The sequence below is a fragment of the Thermobia domestica genome, chromosome 5 (assembly GCF_964235325.1).
Source record: "Thermobia domestica chromosome 5, izTheDome1.hap1.1, whole genome shotgun sequence".
In the NCBI taxonomy this organism is placed as follows: Eukaryota; Metazoa; Arthropoda; class Insecta; order Zygentoma; family Lepismatidae; genus Thermobia; species Thermobia domestica.
In genome coordinates this window covers 318,262,921-318,274,963 of record NC_137458.1, presented here as the reverse complement: position 1 = coordinate 318,274,963, position 12,043 = coordinate 318,262,921, and the positions used below count along the sequence as shown (strand labels likewise).

Genomic DNA, 12,043 nt, shown 5'->3' with positions numbered 1-12,043 from the left:
ATAATTTCTATGGATGGCAACACTGACAATTCTTCTCATACAGATTTTCTTATTTCAAACATCATGTTCTGTGATAGGAATACGTTAGAGTTCATTATCTCTTGTCAGTACAAAGAGGAACGAGCCAAATGCTAAGTTTTGTGTGATTTTCGTACGCCAGGTTCTGAACTTTACAGTCCCATAACTTTTTCCCTACTGGCGGACTGCAGCTAATAATTTGGTAACTTACTAACTACCTGATGCTCTTTCAGTACATGTAACTCTTATTCCGCAATTCGAGTCTCGATATCGCGCCCCTTGCTTGTGAGTAATTTCAGTAACCCTCAATCCTAACTTTCTGCACTAGGTGGTTGTACAATGTTGAAGACATGTCAGCCACTTTCTTCTTCACACAATATACCATATATTCTTGAATATGTGTATGTCTGGTGAACTTTCTGGACAAAGTTTAGGCAATGTATATCTACTAGATGCAAGCCATGACTTCACAGCTTTCGTACCATGGCAGAGAGCTCAGTTTCTGGAAGCAATTTCATTTATGGATATCCATAAAGAATGCAAGTTTCCCTTGAAGTATCTTGAGGTAAACGAACTCATTTATGGTAGTATTCCTCGTCATAATCCAGAGTCTCTCGCATCCCTTAGCTGAAATTGATCCTCACACTTTCTTTTCTGTTAGTGATAAATGAATTTTAATATTAAGTTGTATCCAAAGCGTTTAACGTTTTGAAAAGTCATAATCTTTAGATTTGCTTATTAGTAATCATATTATATTTTAAGAATGGAAATAAGGTTAAACTTTTTTTTTTTTTTTTTTTGTCATAACTTAAATATATAGCATGTGCCATAAATACTTGACACCATAAGTTACTTACTTCGCAAGTAAGTAGAGTAGCAGTTGATTGACGTAAACAATATGTTATAATTCATAACAAGGCTTTGTAAAAAGTAATTTTATAAAGAATTTAACCTTGTGAATTTTTTACGTAAAGAAGTAGGTTTTTAATGGATAGGAAGTTAAAAATGGATAAACGTGTGTTCGACTTCAAAAAGGTTATACATGGCTACAGTGAACAAGATGTGATTAAGTTATTTGTGATTTAGGTAACCTAACTTAATGTTATGACCCATCTTGTAATACGGAGTTTAATACTTTCGGGAGTGATAAGTAATTTATTTGAAAGAAATGTTTGTCACGTGACTTACAGCCTAACCTGAATATTGTAGTTAATGTTAACAGTTCTAATACGTAGTTACGTTATTAATGTGTGTTCTGTTACGGTTTCAGGCTAAGAATGTCAGATTGGAGGAATCAACACCTGCTGCAGTGGAAGCTGAAGAGAGTATGACTCCGACCACTGAAACGCAGGAAGAAGTGGAGTTAGATCAGGAGATTGAGAAGGCTGATCCAGCCACTCAGTCATCTGAGACGGAAGAAGTGGAAAGTTCCGTGGCCCAGGAGTCCCACGTAGAGCCTCCGCCTGTAGAGAAAAAGAATGAACAACAAGTAGAGGAACAAGAGGAGGAGGATGATGATGAAGAGGAGGAGGAAGAGGAAAAAGAGACAGAGGAAGAGGAACAAGAAGAGTTGGAGGAACAACAGGAGGAGAATAAAACATCGGAAGTCGACCATGACGTCACAGAGGAAAGTGTCGTTGAAGAAACCGAGGACGACAAAGTCGTGGAGGATGAAAAGGTACAAGTTCCTTTTTCTCACAGTTTTTGAACAGCTAGATAATCTATGTGCGAGTATGACAGTTTAATCCTAATTACTTTGTTTGAGGTGTATCTGCTTTCCTCATAGATGGTTATTCTTATTGGTCCAAGACTAGTTGCACAAGTTGGGGGGCGCGGTGGCTCAGTGGTAGAGCGTTCACCTCCGGTGCTTGGGGTCCGTGGTTCGATCCCAGCTTGCGCCGTGTGGACTTTGTGGTGGACAAACACCGTGCTCGTGGGTTTTCTCGGGTTCTCCCGTTTCCTTCCACATTCTTCATTCCATTTCACTCATTTATCATTATCACCGTCTCCTTTAGCCTAACCGGCATAACTGTGGGACGTTAAACTTAAAGATTTCATTTTTAGTTGCACAAGTTTCACACAATCTTGTTCAGTACTTTGATCATTTACGATGTTTACTCTAAATTAAGAATGCATACCTGTGGACAAAATTTTTCTTTTAATAGATTTTTACTCGCACCTGTACGATGAGAGAGCGAATCACTTTTTAATACTGTCTGATCCTGAAGGTTTCAACATAGAAATTAAATTTCTTTTCTGTATATATCCACCTCTTACGCCCCACTTTTCTCACACTTCCGGAACATTCCTGTAATGTAAGTTCTGTAGAAGTGTACAGATTTGGCAGCAAATCCGTTTTCCAGTTCAGTAGTGACTTCATATATATATATATATATATATATATATATATATATATATATATATATTTTAAAGAAATTCATCTTCGTAAATGTCTTGAAATATATATATATATATATATATATATATATATATATATATATAGAGAGAGAGAGAGAGAGAGAGAGAGAGAGAGAGAGAGAGAGAGAAAGAAAGAAAGAAAGAGAAATGGAGTGAATTTGGAGTTAATAAGATGAATGAAACTGGTTCATAACCAAAGCGGCTTTTTCCTCCTCGATGTGTGAGAGCATCGTCAATTAGTAGAGGTATTCAATTCAATAGTCGAGCTTGTCTTCTCTCCTTTATAGTTTCTAAATGTCCAAGTATTGTTCGGTTCTGTTATGATACATGCTTTTTGTTAGTAATCACACCTTTTATAGTTCGTAAACACAAACATGACTTCCTGATGATTTGCACCGTAGCCTTTTCAAGGTAGAACTAGGTTTTGCTTTTCGTTTCTCTACGCTCGCTTCAGTACCAAATAGTTGCCCAGCTTTCATCTGCTGAAAAGTCCTCCTCATCTTCCAAAAATACGTTATGCACATTCCACGATGTAAGGTGTCAGTAGTCTTTAACCTATTTTCGCTTACCCCTTACTAAGGAATTAACTGTCACGCATCTGTCGTAAAGCACTAATTACTCCATTTTTGCAATCACTCTTAGCCCTGTGACTGTGGTTGAACATCTTGCTTTTGGGTCAAACTGTGGACTTGTGTACCCACATTTACATTCGTCCCATTGTTTCTTGATATATGATTGGACGTTCCTCACTGTATAATATTATGTTCCTTCTTATATCTTTCTGAAGATTTCTCTCAATACACACTTTCATACAACAAATTGCGGAGAACAAAGAATAATTAATTTTATAATTCGATTTTTTAATTTTTCCAAATGTTTAGCTTTAACTGATCTGAATATTTTACAGTAAACAGCACCTTGGAAATCGTAACAATTTTTACTAAATATATTGGTGTGCAAAACTTAAGGACGAGATAGATAATATAACTTAAAATATTGCGTAGTTGATGGAAATGAATAACAGCTTGGCAGAATGTTGGCAGAGGTCTCCCACAGTAAGGTGTTGCATAGCATGACTGTAGCACCGAATGGATCTGCTTACCAACGTGAACCAGTTGAAAAAAGGGACGAGAGTGTGTCCATTAGAGGGTTGTTATGTGCATTGCAATGGTGGTACTCACAACAACATTGTATGACTTCAAGAAGGACGAAGGATGAGTTTTGCACTTCTGTCACGTGAATGAGTGGTATTTCGAATCACAGACAATGCTTTGTGAAGAAGAGGTGGTGGTAGACTACGGCAAACTACAGCAGAGGACCGCCGCTACATTGTGAAGCAGGCAAGGGACCGACCTCAAATAGTGGGTGTAATTGCAAACATGTCTGAAAATCTCACGCTCCACAGTGCTAAGTCGAGTGCGTGGGGGTGGTCTTTTTGCTCGACGACCATTACGTTACATTTGACACTCATATCGGTAGCATCTTTCGCGGTAGTGCTAAGAATATCGTAACTGGCCCAAGGAGAAATGGGTCGCATTCTCTTCTCCGATGAGAACTGGTTCAATCTGAATGTACACTCACCTAGCGAGAGGTGGAAAGACTCAATGAACCCAAGAACATTGTCAAACCTGATCGTTTTGGTGGGTTGGTGTTCTTACATGGGAAAGCATAATGTTGCGTGGGTATACCGATCACACTTACTTCTCTCCTCCACGTGAGTCTTTCAGGAGTGCGGTCGACCCCATTTTTTTTTTTCTTTATGAATGATAATGTGCGACTATATCGAACAGTGCAGGTAGCGGAGCTCTTGGAACGAGGAGACATTCGGCGACCTGCCTGTTTCCACGACTTAAATTCCATCAAACCTCTGTGGGCTGCTATAGAGACATCTTGCAGGAAGTCCAGATACACCAAGGACCATCCACTAGTTGTCAACAGCGCTGTTGGAGTAATGGAATTCCATACAAGAACTCATTAGCAACTTCGTGAGCAGCATTGGAACACGTTACAGAGCACACGTCTCTGTTCATGTTGATCACACATCCTCCTGAGGACCATTTCACTCTGTAATGTCGGCTGGTCATCATGAGTCGCAATATTTTCGGTGTCTCTATATAAAACTGCCTCTTTTATTTTTAATCACGTATTTGTTTCTGTTATGTCCTGTATCATACTATAGAAATTTTTTTTTATATATGGTGAAGTTTCACCAATCTGTACCACTTGGGAATGAGAAAGCCTGCAAAATTACTTTCTCCTTAAGTTTTGCGCACCAGTGTAATACTGTGTACATAATATAAAATAGATTTGATTTATCTTATATTTACATAGTTTGTTAGCAGCTATATAGAACGAGAGCTACAGTTTAAAGTAGGATCTCATTCATTGTAATGCATAAGTTGCTCTTTTACTGGGAATCTATTTTGGGATCTCATTCACCGAATACACGCGCCCCTAGATCAAGGAAAGGGGCTGTTAGCCAGAGGAATACAACACTGTTTCTGTTAATGGCAAATGATAACACTTAAAAGGTTCATTGCTTAACTCTCAGATGCGTGATCAGTTTTCATACACAAAGGCGTAACATGAGCCTCTCAAGCCTTCCTTTTAAAATCAACGGGAAATATGCGGTTTTTTTTTTTTTTTTTTTTTTTTTTGTATTTAATTTAATTATCTTGTAGATCAATAACACAGATCATTGAAGCAGAAAGGCAGATCAGTGATTTTCGTTTCTATCTGCATATATTTATATGATCAGCTCGGAAGAAACAAGCATTAAAAATAAATTTTTCGGTTTTGATAATGTCCGTGCCTTCAAACCCTCCTCTGTCACATGTCAATAAAATAAAATAAATAGGCTCAAAAAAATAGTGGAGCCTACCTCATAGTTTACGGGCCTGAAGACAAATTAACCGTTACGCTCGTGTTGAGGTCTTAAAAGGAGATTGCTCCCCTTAAATTGTAAGTTTTGAATGAATGTTACATGTGGTATGTTGAGAATGTACAGAACTGAAAGTGATAAATTATACAGTACTCATGTGCAGGCAGTAACACCAATACGGCACAATTACAGAAACTACTACTTATGAGTCATCTTATGCTCCCAAAACAATGACGTATAAGTAGGATTTCCAATAAACGGAAAATAAAACCTTAGCGGACTTCAGAGACTCATGTTACGTAATAATGGAATAGAAATTGAAAAAAGAAATTTAATGTATTTATGGCAACGTAAAATAGGCTAGTCTTGAACATATTTTGAAAGATGTCATGTACACTCATGTTCAATTGTCGTATATCTATAATTGTTTTCTTATAAGAATATAATTTGATAATGATTTTGCAGAGTACTTTTAATACTGATACTATGTGTATAATCGGGAAATGTATAATTGTGGTAAATTTCATAGGAAAAGAATTATAAATGCGAAAATTAGAATGAGTAAAACAAAATGTTGCTAAATAGACAAGAAAATTTTATTTTCGTTTTATTGTTGTTATTTACTGCTCTTTTGACATGAAATTTGCCACATACATGTCTTTGCCGATTATACACATATTAGCATTATAAGAAATATCAGGAGAATTCGTTATCAAATTATATTCCTACAACAACATATTTATAGACATGCGACAATAATTTTGGACATGAATGTACCTATCGTTCAAATGCGAAATAATTAATCCTTTTACTTGAACACGCCAGGTTTCTCAGACCCATTTAATGCATTTGAGGGTTAAACCCTTCGTGATCAGAAACTATGTAATTAAATTTACAATCGAAATTCGGATTTAACAGACTGCCGGACAGAAATTTGCAGTTTGGTTGCACACTTTTCTGTATACAGAGCTGCTTCGTGGCTAAGCAGTTAACGCACGCACCTTTGGCGTGGGAGACCCGGGTTCGATTCCCGGAGGCGGATTCCACGTTAATCAGTAGGTCCACGTCTCATATAGCCTCGCTGCTGAAAGGCACGTTAAACTCAAAATCAACTCAATTTTCTGTATACAACAACTTGAGAAACTGTTTTCAGTGTGAAGACAAAATATCTTGTATCCGGCCCACTAAGGGTGCAGTTTATGCCTTGTGATTAAGGTAGACGGGAAACACTCTTAGTATAGAGATTACTATTTAAGAAAGTATTGTAGCGCCGATACGGCAGTCAGCGTAACCTATATGTTTTTCGTACAATGGTAGCTACGACTAACCAACGAATGATCTCAATTTTGTAATACGTGCATTACTACTTACTCTGCTAGTTGGCCGCGATTCCATTGAAACAACTTAATTCGTCTCTGTTAATGTATGCTGAACTCCTGAAACGTGCCAAACTGCTTTTTGGCTATAATATACATAATCTTTCCATTTCTTAGATAATCTTTTTTCTTTCTTTCTTGTCTCTCTCTTTCTCTGAAAGTACAAGAGTATGAATATTGACACTATTAAAACTTCTCTTTCATATGTTAGATCCCAAGATATTTGATAATCCAAATTATTAGCACCTGTACACGATCACACCAACGAATTTTGATTGTATTCATAGTGCAAAGAGGAGTAGAAAAGCAAGAGAGGGAATCCTTCCTGCTTGTCAGCTTCCATTACCAAGGAATGTGGCTGATACTTGGAGAGAAAGAACAGAACTTACGTTCATATACCGTCATAGGCAGAAGGGATAAAAGATAAAGAATATGCCATAACGTTTTGTAATATTGAAATGCCAAGAATTAAATCATAATGAACAAATGGCAAACTAAGAGATATTTATTACATACCGTAGAATATTTTTAAGTTGAAATAATTTTCACTATTAATATATCGTATTTGTAAAGTACTAATATTTAAAAAATACAGTTACATGCACACGGAGTTGTTGTACTTGTCTTGCCTTGAATACTTGACTTGAGTACTTGTTTTAATCTCACTTTGTATCATAAACATGAGTGATAAGAACATTATGGGTTTTAACATGTTTTTGCACATAATTTGTTGCGTTAATCAAATATATATGTGTATTTTGTTATAAAAAAGTAGATTTAACTTCTTTTCATATTTTAAAGTACACATTTGATTTTATTTCAGGATGAGGAAACGTCGCAGGTCGATGCAAAAGCAAATGAAGATTCCGAGACTACTATGAACGTGGAAGAGCCCGAAACGAGCGTCCTGGAAGAGAAGGAAGAGAGTAAGGATGAAGAATTACCCGAGGGTGATGATTCTGATGAAGTGAAGGGCAACGCGGAAGATTCTGGCCCTGATATCGAAATGATAGAAGATACAAATGAAGAACCAGACAAACAGAAAGGCGACGCTGATATTGAAGATATAAATGACGCTACCCCCGAACAAGAACCTCCTGTTGATGATTCTACGTGTGAAGTAACTGAGATCAGAATCAGAAGCAAACCAAGCACCCCTGTCCACTCACCTCCAAGCCCGAAGCAAGAGATAATGGTTCATAAGATAGACGAGGACGACAAGGAAGAGATCCAGCCTTTAGAAGTGGAAAAGCAGCCGTCACCAGTGAACAGCAGTGACATCAGCATGGGGGCAGCGGAGGGCAGTGATAACAGTGCAGAGATTACAGTAGTCAAATCTCAGGAAATAGACGATTCTCATCATGGAAACTTGCCTGTTGATATGAGTAATGTGGACGATAAGCATCGGGACGCTGATTTGGGCAGTGGGAACACTACGCCAAAGATGGACAGCAGTGTGGAAGGCGGACAGCCACCTACACCAACAGCAATGAATCCTGGCTCTGTGAAACAGACTACACCGACGCCTCCACAGCCAGAAATTCCTAGTTTGGGTGTCTATACTCCTGATTCAACGACTAATTCAGTCCATTCTATGCATGGCTACGGTCAGTGTGATTTAGATGTTAGCCAGTTAGGGTTAGAATCTCCTACATCTATTTCTTCCAGTGATATGCAACAGAATTCTGTAGAACCACCTCATTCAGCACCAACTCCACAAAGCTATATGGATTGTGCGCAAGCGTCTATGCAGCCAGTGCAGCAACAACCGACGCCCCCGACACCACAGCATCCGATTCAACAACCGACTCCTCCAACGCCTCAGCCTCCGGTGCAGCAGCCAACTCCTCCGACGCCACAACCACCAATGCAACAGCCCCCGCCCTCACATCCACATCCACAACAGCAACCACAACCACCACCCACGCAACAACAACAACAACAGCAGCAGCAGCAGCAGCAACAACAACAACAACAACAACAGCAGCAGCATCAATGCCAACAGCAAATCCAGCACCAGCAGCAGGTAGTGTCAGCCCCTCACCAGGTGGTTTCAGCATCCCAACTACAGCATCACACAATGACAGCACCCACACAACAGCATCAGGTAGTCGGTATTGGTACTCACCAAGGCGGATACCATCTGTCGTCCAGCAGCCAGCATGCTCCTCCCATTGGAATGCAGCATCACGGAAGTATGGCTGTCATTAGCCAGGCTAACTATATCGGTGTTCCCCAGATGGCCATGTCTTCTCCTGCTTTCTCGCAAGCAGGGGCATCGGGGACGTACGTAAGTGTTCCTATGACGACGGTCATTCAGCATCGAATGGCTGCGCAGCATGGAGTCGGTCAGCCGAGCTCCAACCAGCGCCTGTCATCTGTAGGACCCCCACCGTCATCTGCTTGTGCTGTGTCCACGGGAACGAACTTTTATGTGCAAACTGCACCCCCTGGTCCTTCACCTACCCCAACGCCAACCCCGACACCCACGCCTCATGCAACCGTCTCTCAGAACACTTCGTCGTGCAGCTTGGCCAAGCTCCAGCAGCTGACCAATGGTTTAGAGATGGTGCCCCCCGCTCCTTGTAACACCATGACACCACCACCTAATTTGACACCTCCCCCTCACAACACGATGACTCCCCCACCCCAAGTAGTGCAGCGAAATCTAACAACTCCGCCAATTCCAAACCTGCAGTCGCAAGTGACACTGGCAAGCTATTCAAAGTACTACCAGAATAACAGTGGCCGTTCGCGGCAAATCCAACGAACTCCTAACATGACAATCAACCCAAACCTTATGGCGCAGTATCCACCTTTAAATGGGTATCGAATGGCCCAGCAGGCGCCTACGGTAGCCGGCTACATCACGAATACGGGGTTCATCAACCAGACGCAGCTGCCTGTTCAGATGGGCGTGATGCCTATGCACGCCCAAACTCAGTATCAGGATCCAACGATTCAAAGAGGTGCACCGCAGAGTACAATGTATACCTACGGATATATTAATGGAACTCTCATGCAACAGTTAAATAACACGATGCGGCGGTAGTCAGGGATTTTGTGTGGTGTATATTCTACACCATTCTTGAGTGTTAAGTGCATCGTTTTCTATGCATAATGGAGTGTGTGTGTGTGTGATATTCATACAATGAACTGGCAGAGAGATCACAGGGAACTGTGAAGTCCGTACCAGTGTATAATGAAAAACATATTTAAAATGTAGAAAGAGAGTGTATGTGTGTATGTTGAAAGAAGATCGGTGTATATTGTGAGAATGTGCGCGTGTTTCTGTAAAGTTGGTATGCATGGAAGGATTGTAAAATTGTATGCAGGAAGTGATGGAGCTGAGGCATCACAATCAGGCAGACTCCCTTTGGCTGTATTTCGTTCTGCTTTATGCGAAAGAGCTAATACAACTGATAAAAGAGATTAACGTTTAAGACTTTGTTTAAATAGCATAGGTACCTGCGATTTAGTCAGAAAAGAATACATATGCAAAAATATTATTCCCAACTTTTTGATTCTATGTGTTGATTGTTAGATTTCTTCAAAACATTTGTGTACAGTATGACATTTTTATTGTTTTTCCTGTGTGTAACAGTAATGTAATTTTTGACCCCACTCCCCTTGCCTTTCACAATTACTACTCTTCGCAAACAGTTTTAAACGGTTAATGATGTAGATGTTTGTATATCATTGGAGGGAATGAAGTTGTAAAGAAAAAATGCGTTGAAAGTAAATCATGTTGTATGAAAAATACAGCAGTGCTGTTGATTATAATGTCATTTAAATTTCCAATCAAAATCCACAAATCGAAAGAATTGCGTGCTATTTTTAATTTGCATTTGTTTTAGGCAAAGGTTTATAGCAGCTACATAAACAAATAGCATGTAGAATACTGACAGAACATTGTAAAAAACAAAGAAAAATATTTGTCAGGATTTTATATGCCATTGTTTTTTGAAAGACTGTTCTCTTTCGGACAGCTTTTTTAAGACTGTGATTAGTACGTGAAATGATTTTATCGATTTATGAAGGAAGAAAGAAAGAAAAAAAAAAAAAACGGTAAATGATGTAAATTGTGTTTAATAGTGATGATAATGGTAATATGAAAAATTATTTTGAAGAATGTTTTCCGTTGTGTAGGAAGAAAGTACACACTTGTCGTAACAAAGAATGAAAAAAATATCTTAATGGTACAAATTTCAGTCGAAAACGTTTTTTCTTTTCCTAGTTGATGAAATACAACAAGTTTCATTGTATATGTTGATTAGCACGAGAGTAATGTTACGCCGTTAACAGTTGAAACATGTACTTCTACAGTCATATCACGTCATGTACAGGCTTTCCCTCAATTCCCGATCTTTTGTTCTTGAGCTTAGGGATGTCAGAGGCTGTGTTAGAGCTTAGCCTTTGTACAGCTCTGCACGGGATGTGAATGTTATATTTTTCATTTCTTTTTCTTTCTTGGAAACAGCCCTGGAAGAAAGATGTTGCGATGTTACCGTTGGGCATTGTTGCACCATGTAAAATAAGAGGAATGTGTTGGCCAGCTGTTGAACTGGTAGTGGTACTTATTACTCATAGATTATATATATATATAAGACAGTGTTGATCAATTCCGTTACTCCATTGACAGATCTGAACTGGTATTCTCACTGTGTCGGTCACTATCTAGTATTCTGTGTCGGTTTATTTTAGGAAGTATTTTCGATCATTGACCATTTATCCTGTCCATAGGTTAGCGAGTGAACGTCTTGCCGCTGATGGAATTAACAAAGCATAGCTTGTGCTATACATAAAAAGAACTTACGTGTATATGGTTAATTAAGTGATATTAAAGAGGAAAAAAAGAAACAAAGTATTTGGCTGTAACGTCTATTTATCTAAGTTTTATTGCTATTCTCTGTACATTTTCTTATTTTTATGACGACGATGAGAAGAGAGATTTAATAAAATAAATGCATTGCACAGGATCGGAATCAATTGTCACGTATTGCCATGTGCCAATTGTTGGCAAAACTACTCGTTTTGGTCTGCCTTCAAGAGAGAAAGAACACTGTACTGCATTTCTTTCGCTGTAGAGCATAGAGCTGTATATAAAAGCTGTTAAATACATTCACAATGTAAGTTAAATGCTGTTTGTCATTTCTGCAATTCATTATTTGTAGTTGCCGCTTTCTAAAATCTGAATTTGTTTTATATCACACTTATATGAACAATTACCAAAAAAGTGTATATACCAATGGAAGAGAGCATGGTGGTCTCACCTCTGGTACATTCAAGATGTCATGTAAAGCTGGGTAGTTAACATCAAAGCTACACATTTCCGGATTTCTCTTGCTTT

The 12,043-nt window shown here is 38.9% G+C and overlaps 1 protein-coding gene across 4 annotated transcripts in view; it reads left to right on the top strand.

Annotated features, from left to right (window-relative positions):
* The window catches only part of enok (histone acetyltransferase enoki mushroom), a 129,533-nt gene extending 117,701 nt beyond the window's left edge, over nt 1-11,832 (top strand). For all 4 annotated transcript variants that reach the window (XM_081760496.1, XM_081760497.1, XM_081760498.1 and 1 more), the window contains 2 exons: nt 1,289-1,696; nt 7,517-11,832. In XM_081760496.1, coding sequence (XP_081616622.1) covers nt 1,289-1,696; nt 7,517-9,745 — 2,637 coding nt within the window. In that variant the 3' untranslated portion in view covers nt 9,746-11,832. The remainder of the gene's footprint in view (nt 1-1,288; nt 1,697-7,516) is intronic.
* The last annotated feature ends 211 nt before the right edge of the window (nt 11,833-12,043 follow it).